The sequence below is a fragment of the Lepidothrix coronata genome, unplaced genomic scaffold (assembly GCF_001604755.1).
Source record: "Lepidothrix coronata isolate B3197 unplaced genomic scaffold, Lepidothrix_coronata-1.0 Scaffold98, whole genome shotgun sequence".
Classification (NCBI taxonomy): Eukaryota; Metazoa; Chordata; class Aves; order Passeriformes; family Pipridae; genus Lepidothrix; species Lepidothrix coronata.
Window position 1 is genome coordinate 2851134 of NW_016690278.1, and position 13613 is coordinate 2864746.

Sequence of the window (13613 nt, forward strand, 5' to 3'; positions counted from 1 at the left end):
GTTTCTAATGCTGTCAGAAATTGTTTTTCTTCAGGAAATCAACCAGGATGAGTGCACATTTGTAGGCATGTTTTTCATGCATAACTGAGATACCGACAAAGTGAAAGAAATGGCAGAGGTAACTGATGTGAGTAGAGAGCTGGATTTTATATTTGGGGCAAGGCAGAAGGAACTGAGTTATTTCAGATAGGTAAGGAAAGGTAAAGGAAGGATGCAGCTGCAGTTTTCTGGTGCCTAAGGGTCTGCAGAGAGAAGATGAAGCCAGACATTCCTTAGGGGTATGCTGTGACAGACAACAGCTGTAACTTGCATTCAAGGAAATTTCAATTTGCATAAGGAAAAAAAAAAGTCTCAGCAAGAATGCTTGGCACTGCAAGAGTGAGGCTGTTGAGTCCATGTCCTCAGACATTTATAAAACTTAACTGGAAATGGCTCTAAGAGAGCTAATCAGACTTTGACATTTGTATCGACTAGTGCAGGAGGTTGGACTAGCTGCCTTCCAGGGATCACTTTCAGGCTGTGCTTTTCTGTGGCTATCTAATCCTTCCTGAACATTTTATATGGTTACAGAATAACTGTGACAGGCTTTTTTTTTTGTGTGTTATTTCCCCCCCCCCGATTTTTGAAGTATTGTTTTTATAGTTAGGCATACATCCACAGTTTGAAATCAAAGATAAATCGGCAAAACAAGGCTGTTATTGTAGCTATTAAGCAGGACTAAACAAATGACATGTAACTTCCTCCATCAGACTCTATATTACTCTTCTAGGCATTGTATTTTATTGACACTGCTTATCTTAAAGTGAAGTTTTCTATATTAGCAGAAATTGTTCACATAAGGTAAAACTGTTTATTCTTTCCTATTAGTGATAAATAAGTTAAGAGTATCCATACCTGCATGTGTTTGGGAATGAGAAAGAGAAAATCAAAAGTATGCATGGTGTGTGCACTGTGAAGTGAGAGGGGCATCTGACAAATAGCAAACCATGATGGGTAATAAAATGAGTAAAGATGCAAACTCTTCTGTAAGAAGAGTTTTTCTGTGATGTTCATTGCCAGATATCCTCTATGCTCTTATGCTCTAAAACAGAAAAGTCAGCTTATTCTTTTATAATAATCTTACTCTCAAGGCTCTGACTTGTTGCAAATAGTCTGTCAACAGAGATTCAAATATTTGCTTGAAGTAAGTTTTATTATCTCTACTACCAGCTTTTAAATTTCAGAATAGTTCAAGCTGTGCATAACTGATTAGCATCTTCTGGCACAGCTTTATTCCCGGAGGGTATAAATATCTGCTGTTTCTTACTGATGCTGTTGTACTAGCAAGACCAGTCCCTCACTCTGCAGGTATAAATTATTTTAATAAGAGGGGCTGCAGTAAGTTACATGCTTAAAAGCTCTGTGTATGCTGGGAACAATTTGCTGGTGTGACATGAAGTTAGCTAATACTATAGTTAGCTATAACGTTAATAAAATATTAACGTTACAGACAGAGATTTAAAGGTGGGTTGAAGCATCAATAATAAGCCTTTACATCAATATTTTAGAAATTCTAAGTCAAATCCTGAACTAAGTGGATCAGTTGAACAGATATAAAACAAATGAGTATATGGGCTTCTGAGATAGTCTCAGAAGGCACAGCTGCCTTTAGTAGAAGCGTAGCTCTGCAGCACAGAGCAACTCAGTAATATGGAAACTTCTCAGCAGTAGGGACCTATCTTACAACCGGATCTCTTGCTTCTACAGTACTTGTGTGTCAGAATAGGTGCTCTGGGACAGGTATTTGTGCTGCTGGTTTTGATCCAAATTGGTCTCAAAGGCTGGCTACCTATCAAGCAAATGTGTATTGCCAGTGATGAACTGTAATCATCGTTAAGAAGGAATGAATGTCTGTGCTAGAGGTGTTGAAGGATCACTATTGGAAATAATAGCTTTTCATGGAGAACTAGCAGAGGCAATCAAAGAAGGTATTGTTTGTTGTCCGTTACTGTTGAGGGCTGGATTGAAATTTGCTACACAGCCAAACTTGTTTGGAGAGAACAAAGAACTTGTTTTTGTGAATGGGGTGGTTTTCTTAGTAATTAGGGGAGGGAGGGAGTCATACTAACAGAAGCAGATGCTTTCTTGATTGGTAACATTGTGCATGTAAGTACTTTTGTGGAAAGTGTGTATGATTTATTTACATATGTAAGCCAGTTGCACATGCACAGACCTTACACATCACACCTTTCTTTAGCACATGGCCCAGGAAACCTTTAAAAGCAACCAGTTCAGGAGCATGTTACAGAGAAAATGGGAGAGAGGTTGTAATTAGAGCAAAGGGCCATATTGGGAAGCTAAGTTATTTTCCCCCTACCTAATCTGAAGCTTTGGGGGAAAAAAAAAATCTTCTCAAGTAGTCATTCCTTTACACGAAGTGAGACCTCGTCCAGGATATGTTAAGTGTGAATTTTGAATCCCATCTGAATTTTTGAGACTGGAAGACTCCTCTTCTACTTCTTAGTTCTGGCAATAAACAGTATACTGTCCTGGGCTACCAGTGTGCTTCTCCTCTTAGCGTGATGCAGTTCAGCAGGAAAAAGCCCGCTAAATTTCACTGAATCAAATGGTGAAGTTTTACTTTTTGGGATGTAGACTGGGTACCCAGCTGGGAGAGCTGTGTTGATTCTTGCTCTGCAGCCTGTTTCTATGTGATAGTCATGAAATAAAATGCATAAACAATCTTTGTCATAGCTCTGGACCTATGAGGTGGAGACTAGTACTACTTGAGATATTCACTTCTGTTCCTTGGATTAGAAAAAAGTTGTCACTCTGCAGGAAGGCATTTAAATCCCTATTCAAACTGTAGTGGTGGTATAGCTCATGGCTGCTTAAGTTCCTGGATATTCCCTATCTGGACAGAGTACTGCAATTTCCGTATGACTAGGGTACCCGTTTTTCTTTTCCCTGGGAAAAGAAAGCCTGGTGAGTGATGGTGATTGCTCTGTAGTCTGGGTCTCATGAGCCTATACTCTGGAAATGCTTTTGTGCCTGAGGACTTGTAGGGGTCCACCAGTCCTGTAGTTACAGCCTGTTCTTAGTGTTGGCTCAGACACTTTATGTAACCTGTGGATATAGTAGCCGGCTTTAAATACTTTTTGGGGGTTTGGGTGGGGTTATTGTTTTGTTAACACTCTTGTTATTTTCTCTTAATTGCCTACTGAATGCCAGATGTACTTGCTGCAATATTTTTAGCCTTCTTGCTGGAGTACTGCAGTATTCCAAGCTTTCCTTTCAGTCAGTTGAGTTTAAGTAATAAATTGATGTGTGCACAAAATAGAAGTCTTATTGCACAGAACACTCCTGTAGAATTTACTTTTTATTTTGACAATGTAATCAAATTTTAAGATGAATTTGTGCATCTTTAATCAGACTTTTATCTTGCTAGCACATGCAGGATTGATGTTGGTGGTTTTTTTCCGGGAGTTGTTATCTCTTACATACTGTACCTTCAATAATGACCTGTTCTTTATAATTTTTATGACTTTATAATTATATTTATGACTATATAAAGAAGCAAGTGTTTTTACCTAAAGCCTGTTTTGCCTGTTATCTGGCAGCAACCGTGGCAGTTGTTTGAATACCAGTAGTACCAAAATTACTAATTCCATTTATTTGAAGTTCTTAGGGAAGAGCTACAATTTTCTGATAAATGAAATCTCGTGATGGGGATTTCTGCCAGCAATTTGGGAAAGGTTGGCTGGCCAAGAACAGATTGTCCATTGGTTTGTTAATGGGACAGATAGCCAAGGCAAATGATGGGCACAGCCCCTGGCAGACAGCTTGTCTGCAGAGCTGTGTAGTCTTCTCATCCATTACAATCCCAAAAGCTGAGGTTTCAGGAGTTTGCAGTTTATGGGACCACAGTGACCTTAGTGTTTAGCACAATGCTGTATTTTATTGTGGACTGCTTACTGTCAATTCTGCAGTCCTAGCCATAACTTTTAGAGAGGTGTGTTAACAGACTGCTCTGTACAGGCTAGATGCTGTTTTTTACAAAGAAATGAGGAATGAATAAACTGTTCCTGGAAACTGCACTGGAATCAATCACTGTGCCTATGAGGAAGGCAGATTGACCAGATGGCTTCTGAGGGATCTTTTCTAACCCAAATTAGTCAACTGTTTAAACTTAGATCTATAGCTTACTCTTGCAGCATTAAATGTTTGTATATTAAATCATAGTAGTATAGCTTTTAGACTGTGGGGGTTTTGGCACAAATACTGACACTGAAACTTCATGAGAAATTATCCTCAAAAGAGTGATGAAAACACACATAATGCTTTATAAACTAGGCTGTAGATCCACAGTTAGGAAACGTGAATAAGGCTAGAGGCTAGCAGAAGTTATGAAGCTAAACACGTGTCTGAAGGCTCAAAATGAGAGACTTTAAATTTAATCTTAGATAGCTTATGAATTTATAAACTGTTTCTACTTCTAGGAAATCAAACACCAAATGTTTATTTCTGGAGAATATATACTTTTTTCTTTTAGTAAATGTGTATGCTTATCAGTGTTTTACATTGTCACCAATTGTATAGGAATCAGTAAACCTTTCTAGCATGTAGTGGGATGGACTAAATCACTCACATAGATAATCTTTTACAAATGACTACAGAAAAAGATGGACAGCCTTTTTTAGCATGCATGTCATACTTGTTACATTGAAAAAATATATCTACATTATATTTACATTAAATCTTCTTTACAGAATCACAGAATATGCTGAACTGGAAGGGACCCATAAAGGATCATCATGTCCAACTCTTAGCCCTGCACAGAACCATCCCCAAGAGTCACACCATGTGCCTGAGAGTATCATCCAAATGCTTCTTGAACTCTGTCAGCCTTGGTGCTGTGCCCACTGCCCTGGGGAGCCTGTTCAGTGCCCAACCACCCTCAGGGGGAAGAACATTTTTCTAATATCCAGCCTAAATCTCCCCTGACACAGCTTCAGGCATTCCCTGGAGTCCTGTCACTGGTCACCACAGAGCAGAGATCAGTGCCTGCCCCTCCTCTTCCCCTCACAAGGAAGTTGTAACTGCAATGAGGTCTCCCCTCAGTCTCCTCTTCTCCAGCTGAACACACCAAGTGCCCTCAGCTGCTCCTCACACGGCTTCCCCTCAAGGCCTTTCACCAATTTTGTTGCCTCCTTTGGACTCTCTAACAGCTTCATATCCTTCCTGTATTTTGGTGCCCCAAACTGCCACAATATTTCAGGTCAGGCCGCCCCAGGTCAGAGCAGAGCAGGACAATCCCCTCCCTCCACCAGCTGGTGATGCTTTGCCTGATGCCCCCAGGACAGGGTTGGCCCTCCTGGCTGCCAGGGCACTGCTGGCTCAGATTCAACTTCGACCAGGACCCCCAGGGCCCTTTCCATGGCACTGCTTTCCACCATCTCATTCCACAGTCTGTAGATACATCTGGGGTTGCTCCATCCCAGATGCAGAATCCAGCACTTCCCCTTGTTGAACTTGGTGATTGCCCAGTTCTCTCATTTGTCTTGGTCTCTCTGCAGGGCCTCCCTGCATTTGAGGGAGTCAACAGCTTCTCCCAGTTTTGTATCATCTGCAAACTTGTTCAGTATCCCTTCCAGTCTTGAGTTGAAGTCATTTATGAAGATGCTGAAGACCACCTAAGATGGAGCCCTGTGGAACCCCACTAGTGACAGGTCTCCAGTCTGATGTCACCCCATCCACTATTACCCTCTGTGCCTGACCCGTGAACCAACTGCTCACCCACCACATGGTGTGTTTATCCAGGTGTGGGCTGGACATTTTGGCCAGAAGGATCCTGTGAGAGACAGTATTGAAAGCTTTACCAAAATCCAAGAGGATTACATCAACTGGCTTCCCTTGGTCTGCTGGGTGGGTTACCTTGTCATAAAAGCAAATTGAGTTTGATAAGCAGGACTTTCCTCTCACGAAGCCGTGCTGGCTGTGACTGATGACTGGATTGTCTTTCTGGTGTTTTTCAATACTTCCCACAATAATCTTTTCCATGACTTTACCAGGCACTGAAGTGAGACTGCCTCTAATTTCCAGGATCCTCCTTCTTACCCTTCTTGAAAACTGGCACAATGTTCACCAGCTTCCAGTCAGCTGGGACCTTTCTGGATTCCCAAGACCACTCAAAAATCATTGAGAAAGGTTTTGTGATGACATCAGCCAGCTCTTTGAGGATTATGGGATGAATCCCATCAGGCCTCATGGATTTGTAGGGATCCAGCTGGAGCAGCAGATCCTCACAGTTTCAGGGTTGACTGGGAGTTGATAATTCTGGCAGTAAATGGTCCTCCAACTCAGGGCACTGAGACCTTCTTGGTCTATCATCCATGTTGAAGGCAGAAGCAAAGAAAGCATTAAACACCTCAACCTTTTCTCTGTCACTGTTTGTGAGGTGACTATCCTCATCCTGTAATGGGTTGATAACATTTCTATACTGCCTTTTGCCATTAATGTATTGAAAAAAACTTTTTATTGTCCCCCACATTTCCGGCACCTTCAACCCCAAGTGAGCTTTGACTGCATGGATCTTCTCTCTACAGCAGCAAGGAACATCTCTGAATTCTTCCCACGTCACTTGATCTTGCTTCCACTGGCTATACAAGTTGCTTTTTTGCCTTAATTCAAAGAGAAGATCCCTGCTCAGCCAAGCCAGCCTTCTGCGTCAGCTGCTTGACTTCCAACATTTGGGAATTGCTGCTCCTGTGCCCTTAGGAGGTGATGTTTGAAAAGTGACCAGCACTGATGGACCCCAGCACCTGAAAAAACATTTTCCCAGGGGGACCTTACTTATTAATTCCCTGAGCAGCCTGAAGTCTGCTCTCCTCATGTCCACAGTTGAGGTTTTGCTGGCACTTTTGTTCCTGTGGAGATTTTGAATTCAATCACTTTGTGCTCACTGTGGCCAAGAGACCACCAATCTCCGCTTGGCTCATGAGATCCACTCTGTTGACAAGCAGTAGATCAAGGAGGGCATCTTTCCAAGCTGGATCCCTTAGGACCTGTTCCATAAAGTAGTCATCCAAGTTTTCTTAGAAATCTTCTGGCCCAGGTTGAACCAGCTGTGTGATGCTTCCAGTCAATTTCTGGCAAGTTGTCCTGTAAGGACAAGGAGAGAGACCCCTCTTCCACTATTATCTTATATTTTGAGTTTAATTTGTGAGTTTATTGGCTTCTAAGGCATATTTTTAGCACTTTCCTGAAGAGTGACTTATTTTTTTGGAGAGTAGTCGTGTTATAAAAAGAACCATAGGAATTTTCCTATTAAATATGAGATTGATTAATTGCAAAATATTTCCTCAAAATCTCTGAATATTTGATTATTTCTAGAACATGTATTTATAATTGTCATCTCAGGCATCACTTTCTTTGAAAACAGAGAGCCCAATATTCCATTATGGATGGTGAAAAAACTTGATTTCAGTTACTTCAATGAGATCAGTCTCAGAAGTTCTACTTCCTCTCAACAAAATCTAACAAACTTTGACTATTACAAGGAGTTCCATTTTGTACTTTGTTTTAAATTATTTTGAATTTTATTAAAATTTAAATTTGTATTAAATCATTTAAAATGTCGTTGCTAACTGCTGTATGTATATCTGACCACCACCTGGCCTGAACTGTTTCACTGTAGCTAGTTTTTCTTTTTTCATATGTATTGTAGTAGTAATAGGGATTTTCTGGTGTTTTTGGAGAGGAAACCTAAAATTAACACCAGCAGTAAGCTCTACCTTACCATAAATGTAACATGCTTTTGATTTGTAGCTTTCTGTAGGTTTAGAGGTCTGTTTCCAGGGTTTCGTTTTGCTGTTTTACTTCAGCTCCTTATGGTGACAGCAGTACTGACTTTGAAGTCATGCCGGTAGGACTTCACTATTCTGTTTCTAACAAATCTGTATCCTACATATCGTTCTCTGTCATTCATTTGAAATATTCTTTCATCTTTGCAAATCACCAATTGTCCCATGTATTTTCCTAATGCTGGATTTGTGGCAAATCTGCATTTGTCATCTTGGATGGTAGAATATAATTACATCAGGATGTTTTCTCTGTGCTTTGTGAAGGTGGACGGACACCAGTTCTGCAATGTCAGTGGGACTGTTTTTCTTTCAGACCCAACGTGAGTTTAGTTTTCTCCCACAAACCAAACTAGGAGACATACATATTCTCCTATTAATATGTTAGGTAAAAAGAATGCAAAGAATGTTTCTGACTTTATTTGAACAGATGGATAAGATTCCTGTTTTCTTGGTGTGAACTAATATTTATACGTAGTACAGACCTTTAGTATGAGCCTTAGCATTGGCTGTGGCAAGTAAGTATATATCCAAGTTCATTGCTATTACATTCCACAGAGTTATAACATAATCGAGGGTAACAAATCCTAAAAAGTACTGTAGGGGTAACTTGAAGGATGAGTTTCTCAAGCAGTGTTTTGTTTTACAGACAAAAGAAAATCCAAGAATCAAAAAGTATCAGAAAGCGGAAGAGGAAAGCGATACTCTTACAAGTTACCTCAGGAGTACAATATAGAAACTGTTGTGGTGGCAGATCCAGCTATGGTTTCGTATCATGGAACAGATGCTGCCAGAAGATTTATTCTAACCATCTTAAACATGGTAGGATATTTAAAATTAATTTTGATGTTTTGCCAACAGTGCACGTACCGGTGGCTGATTTCGTTGTTCCTTCTGATGATTCTGACTGAGCACCTGTAAGGGACAGTCAGCACACAACCATCAACAGGCTGTTAGGGCTTAGTCCTTATGTTTTGCAGCATAAAACCATGGTGGTGCAGACTGGTCTGTGCTGTCTGATCATACATCTTCAGGGAAGCCTGAAAGTGAGAGAACAAGATTACTTTTTGGTTAGAAGTCCAAGGTGTTGTTGGAAAGGTTGTGGTGTTGGATTGTTTCTGGTGATCTGTGCTTATTATGAAGACATGATGTTGTAGAAAAGGATTGTGTGGTCATTAGTGGCCTAAAAAAATGAAAGAGGAATGGACTTGGACAGTTACATTCCCTCCCAGCTCTATCTGGAGCTGTAGTGCACTAATTTGGTGCATAAAGCATTGAAAAAATTGCATCTGTACTGACAAGAGGAGATTGTCCTAAAGAAGGAGCATAAGCTGAGCAATTAATATAAACTTTAGCTATTCTGAAGGATAGGGAAAGTTAGAGACCTAGAGTTAGAGGTTGGGTCAAGCCACCTGGGCCCTGATCGTGGATTTAACTGAACAGAAATTTTCATGTGAACAGTATTAAATGCACATGTAAATATTTGGAGAAACAGATTACAGTTTGTGAAGTGGTCATGGCCACTGAGGGGGAAAGGTCTTTTTTTGTGCTTCTGGAATGAGTATTGGCTAAGCTCTCTTTTTTCTTTCAGAAAGCCAACACAGTATATTAGCTTAATGTTGTGTTCAATTTTTGGAATATTAAAGCAGTCACGGTGGAATATGAGAATGTTTTGAGGTTCTACTATTTTTAGTATACAGTGTGTTGTGTGCAATACAAGCACATGTTTTTATTTGCTGTTTTTTATCTTAGGTTTTTAACCTTTTCCAGCACAAGAGTCTTGGACTACAAGTAAACCTTCGAGTGACTAAGCTTGTCCTCCTTCATGAGACTCCAGTAAGTATTTATTACCTTTGTCTTAGCCTGTTGAGGGTAATGCTACTTAGTTTGTTGCTCCAAAGGCTTGCAATATTCACCAGCTTTAGAGGCTAGCAAATTTCCTCAGTTAGCTTTTGTGCATTACTTAGTTATTTTCACTGATGGGCAGCCCCAGTGAAGATTAGGCTTCTCCTAATTGAGATTAGCTCGGTTGGTTGGAGCACGGTGCTGATAACACCAAGGTCATGGGTTTGATCCCTGTACAGACCATTCACTTGTGAGTCAGGCTCAGTGATTCTGTGTCTCTGTAATTTATGTGCTGCATGTATCGAGACTGTTCTTGCAGTCAAAAGTCAATCAAAGTTTCCTTGTGGAAATCAGGTGGATCTTAACAAAGTCTGCCTCTGCTCTGCCTTTTGAGCATTTGTATGGCTTAATACAAAAATCATCCCCCTTAAACCAAATGGGCAGTAGAAGGAGTACCGATGTTCTTTGTTAGCTAATCCCTAGACAAACAAAAGGTGACATGATAAAGCACTTCTTTTACCCTTTTCAGACATCATCGCAAATATTGTTCTTTTTTCTAAAGAAAGACAAGTTGGTTGATACCCTGACTGAGATTTTCCATTAACCTGTGGGTTTTATATCTTATTTCAGGACAATGTCAACTTGATTTCTTGTTTGGTTTCTTTTCTACAAAATCTTATGCAAATCCTTTCATACTTGACTTAGTTCCCTTATCCACAATTCTAATTTTAAAATATTATGTTTTTCCATTGAAGAAGCAAGTATTTCTTCCTTCAGTTCCTCTCGGCAGTTGACGAAATCTCATTTAGTGATCAAATTCTGGATCTTCACACCTTTATTCTTTTCTTCACTGTGGATAACGAAAGATCAGAAAATAAATAAGAGTTCAGGTGAAGAGACTCATGTACACTTTTCAGTGCACTGTCTCCCTTTGTATCTTTGATATGAGAAAAAGGTGGTCTCTGATCCTGAAGTTTGAGTTGTTTTGCTTTGAATATATTATGCCATAAAAGGCAGAATATTTTTACTAACTCAGTCAAAGAAGCATCTGAATTCTATTTAGAGAATCATAATTTTAATAACATTAATTTTTTTTTAATTTCCAGGCAGATATGTATATTGGACATCATGGGGAAAAAATGCTGGAAAGCTTTTGTAAATGGCAACATGAAGAATTTGGCAAGAAGAATGATATACACTTAGAAATGTCAACAAGCTGGGGAGAAGACATGTCTTCAATTGATGCAGCCATACTGATCACAAGGTAAAATAATAAAAGATGAGCATTAAAAATAGGCAAAAACCCTAATATGAACATAGATCAAAGGACTTGATAGATGACCAACACAGGAATTGTGCAACTTGAGGCATCTTTCCTGAACTCAAAGGTGATGGTAAAGTGATAGTTCAGAACAGTAGTTCAGGCAGTAGTTACCAGATGGTAAACATCTGAAATGATAAATGGGTTACTCTTTTATTTCTTCTTTGTCTATGGGGCTGAGGCCTTGGACATATAGCTAAGGTTGGATGCTTTCCTCCATGAGCCTTCCTTTAAAAGAGGAAGCACACACAGACCTGTAGACACTTCAATTCAAAACACAAAACCACATTTAAACCACTCAGGGCTGGATCAGCATTAGGCACATTACTGAGTTATGATTCCCTCTTATGGATCTAGAGCTAGTGTGTTTCACTGTGTGCTGAAGGCACCTTGTGTACCATTAGTATGTGCTCTGCAGCCACAGGGCTATGATTCCAGATCTGCAGTTCCTTGTAACTCTGAAGTGTCAGGCATTTCACACACTGAGTAGGAAATGGGCCCCCAGCTCAGCTCTATCTTTCCAAGCAGACACTGGCATGGTTTTGGCTGTAAGTGGTGCACAGGGGCGTGCATCTGGATGTTCAGACAGAGTACAGACACAATCAAAAGGAAAGGACAGAATGATGGTTCAACCAGACTAGGGTTGGACTTAGTACAGATTTGAAGTGGACCTTGGACTGGATAACCTACAGTGTTCCTTTCCAAAGAAAATTCCTGTAATTGGCTGTATCAGAATACTGTTGTTCAGTTCCATGCTGTGTGGTGACGTGGTATCATAAAACCATGTGTAATATTTACCCATATGTATAGTCTTACACCACTTATTCAGGGCACTTTCTCTAGAAACTAAATGCCTTTTTTTTTTAATTAGTTACATTCTGAGTACTCTAGTATCTAGAGTGTGTTTTAATTTTCTGAGGCAGAAAAGCGCTGCCCTAAATTTTCCTGGTTTTGAGACCCAGTCACATACTGGAAGCAGGAAATTAAGAAGTCCGAATTGTCTGTGGCGACAGCCTTGTTGCTACTGTTGCTGTTCAATCCCTTATCTTTTCTTAGAGAAAACCCTGTGCCATCCTGCTCTATTTGATGTGTATATCTGTTCTGTGGATTGTTGGGGCTTTGAGGGGGAGGATTAGTTTTTGTTACACATTTGTACATTGACTAAGCAGCAATCCTTTTCACCAGCTCCTCTCCTCTGCAGTGGAAGATGTGAGAAATAATGTTCTCTGCAACAAATTTTCATTAGCTCATCAGTGATTTTCATCAGCTCATACTTGTAATGACAGACTAAAAATAATTTTTTCCGCTTAAGATCCAGAATTGATTTTAGTAGTAGTGACTGTGTTGATGGGAGAAAAGTCTAGATGGAGAAGGAAAGAAGCAAGGAGTAGAAAGGAGTAAACTTCAGCCAAGGCACAAAGGATGGCTGACTATCATATGTGGCATTGTGTTAATAAGCATGGCTAAGGGGGGATGCATGTTCTTACATCTAGTTGTACTTTTTGACTGTCCAAGGATAATGAGCAACTGCAACCTGCTTGTTTGCTGGAAATGTAGGGTTGTTGAGTGACCTGTTGCCTATGCTTGGGCTCTGTTATTTGAGACAGCTGAGGCAGCCAGCAGTATCTGCAGTAGCAGCAGCAGTTTGGGGGAGTAGTGAATGTTTCAAGCCTGTATCTGCCACAAGAGTGAGCCTAGGGCCGCATTCTTCAGCTTGTGAGGTGTATACTTGTACGATACTGTAAAATAAAGCATGTAAAACCTTTTCCCTCTCATTTTTTCTTCTTCACCTTAATCAGCCTCCATGCGAAGAGGCAGAGGCATTCTGAACAGATGCAAGCGAGGTGTTAGTTAAGTAGTCAAGAGGCAGTGGTCTGGAGATGTCTTCAGCAGACGGTGGATTTGGGCACACAGCTTTCTGATTTAATGCAGCATTTTTGGGAGTCTTGGTGGTTTATAAATTTACTATGAGCCGTCAACGTGCCCTTGTGGCCAGGAGAGCCAGTGGTAGGGGTGCATTGGGATGAGTGTGGCCAGCAGGTTGAGGGAGGTGATCCTCCCCCTCTATTTGGCTCTAGTGAGGCCACATCTGCAGCCCTGTGACCTGTTCTGGGCTCTCCAGTACAAGAAGAACACGGAGGTACTGGAGAGGGTCCAGCAGAGGGCCACAAAGATGATTTGGGGTCTGGAGCATCTCTCTTATGAGGAGAGATTGCGGGAAATAGGCCTATTTAGTCCTAAAGAAGACTGAGAGGGGATCTCATTAGTGCATATCAATATCTCAAAGGCAGTTGTAAAGAGGACAGTGCCAGACTCTTTTCAGCAGTGTCCTGAAACAGGATGAGAAGCAATGGCCATAAATTAAAACACAAGAAGTTTCACGTCAATATGAGGAAGAACTTCTTTATGTTGAGGGTGTGAGGGCGCTGGAACAGGTTGCCCAGGGAGGTCATGGAGTCCCCCTCTCTGGAGACATTCAAAAACCCTCTTGGACATGTTCCTGTGTAACCTGCTCTAGGACACTATGACTTTGCTGAGGGGTTGGACTAGATGAGCTGCAGAGGTCCCTTCCAGCCCCAACAATTCTGTGATTCTGAATGGTAAAAAAC

General features: G+C 40.7%; 1 protein-coding gene across 1 annotated transcript in view; it reads left to right on the forward strand.

Moving 5' to 3' along the window:
• The window catches only part of ADAMTS19 (ADAM metallopeptidase with thrombospondin type 1 motif 19), a 138224-nt gene that overhangs the window by 26378 nt on the left and 98233 nt on the right, over positions 1-13613 (forward strand). Inside the window, exons 4-6 of the mRNA XM_017822451.1 lie at positions 8488-8660; positions 9591-9674; positions 10790-10947. Coding sequence (XP_017677940.1) covers positions 8488-8660; positions 9591-9674; positions 10790-10947 — 415 coding nt within the window. The remainder of the gene's footprint in view (positions 1-8487; positions 8661-9590; positions 9675-10789; positions 10948-13613) is intronic.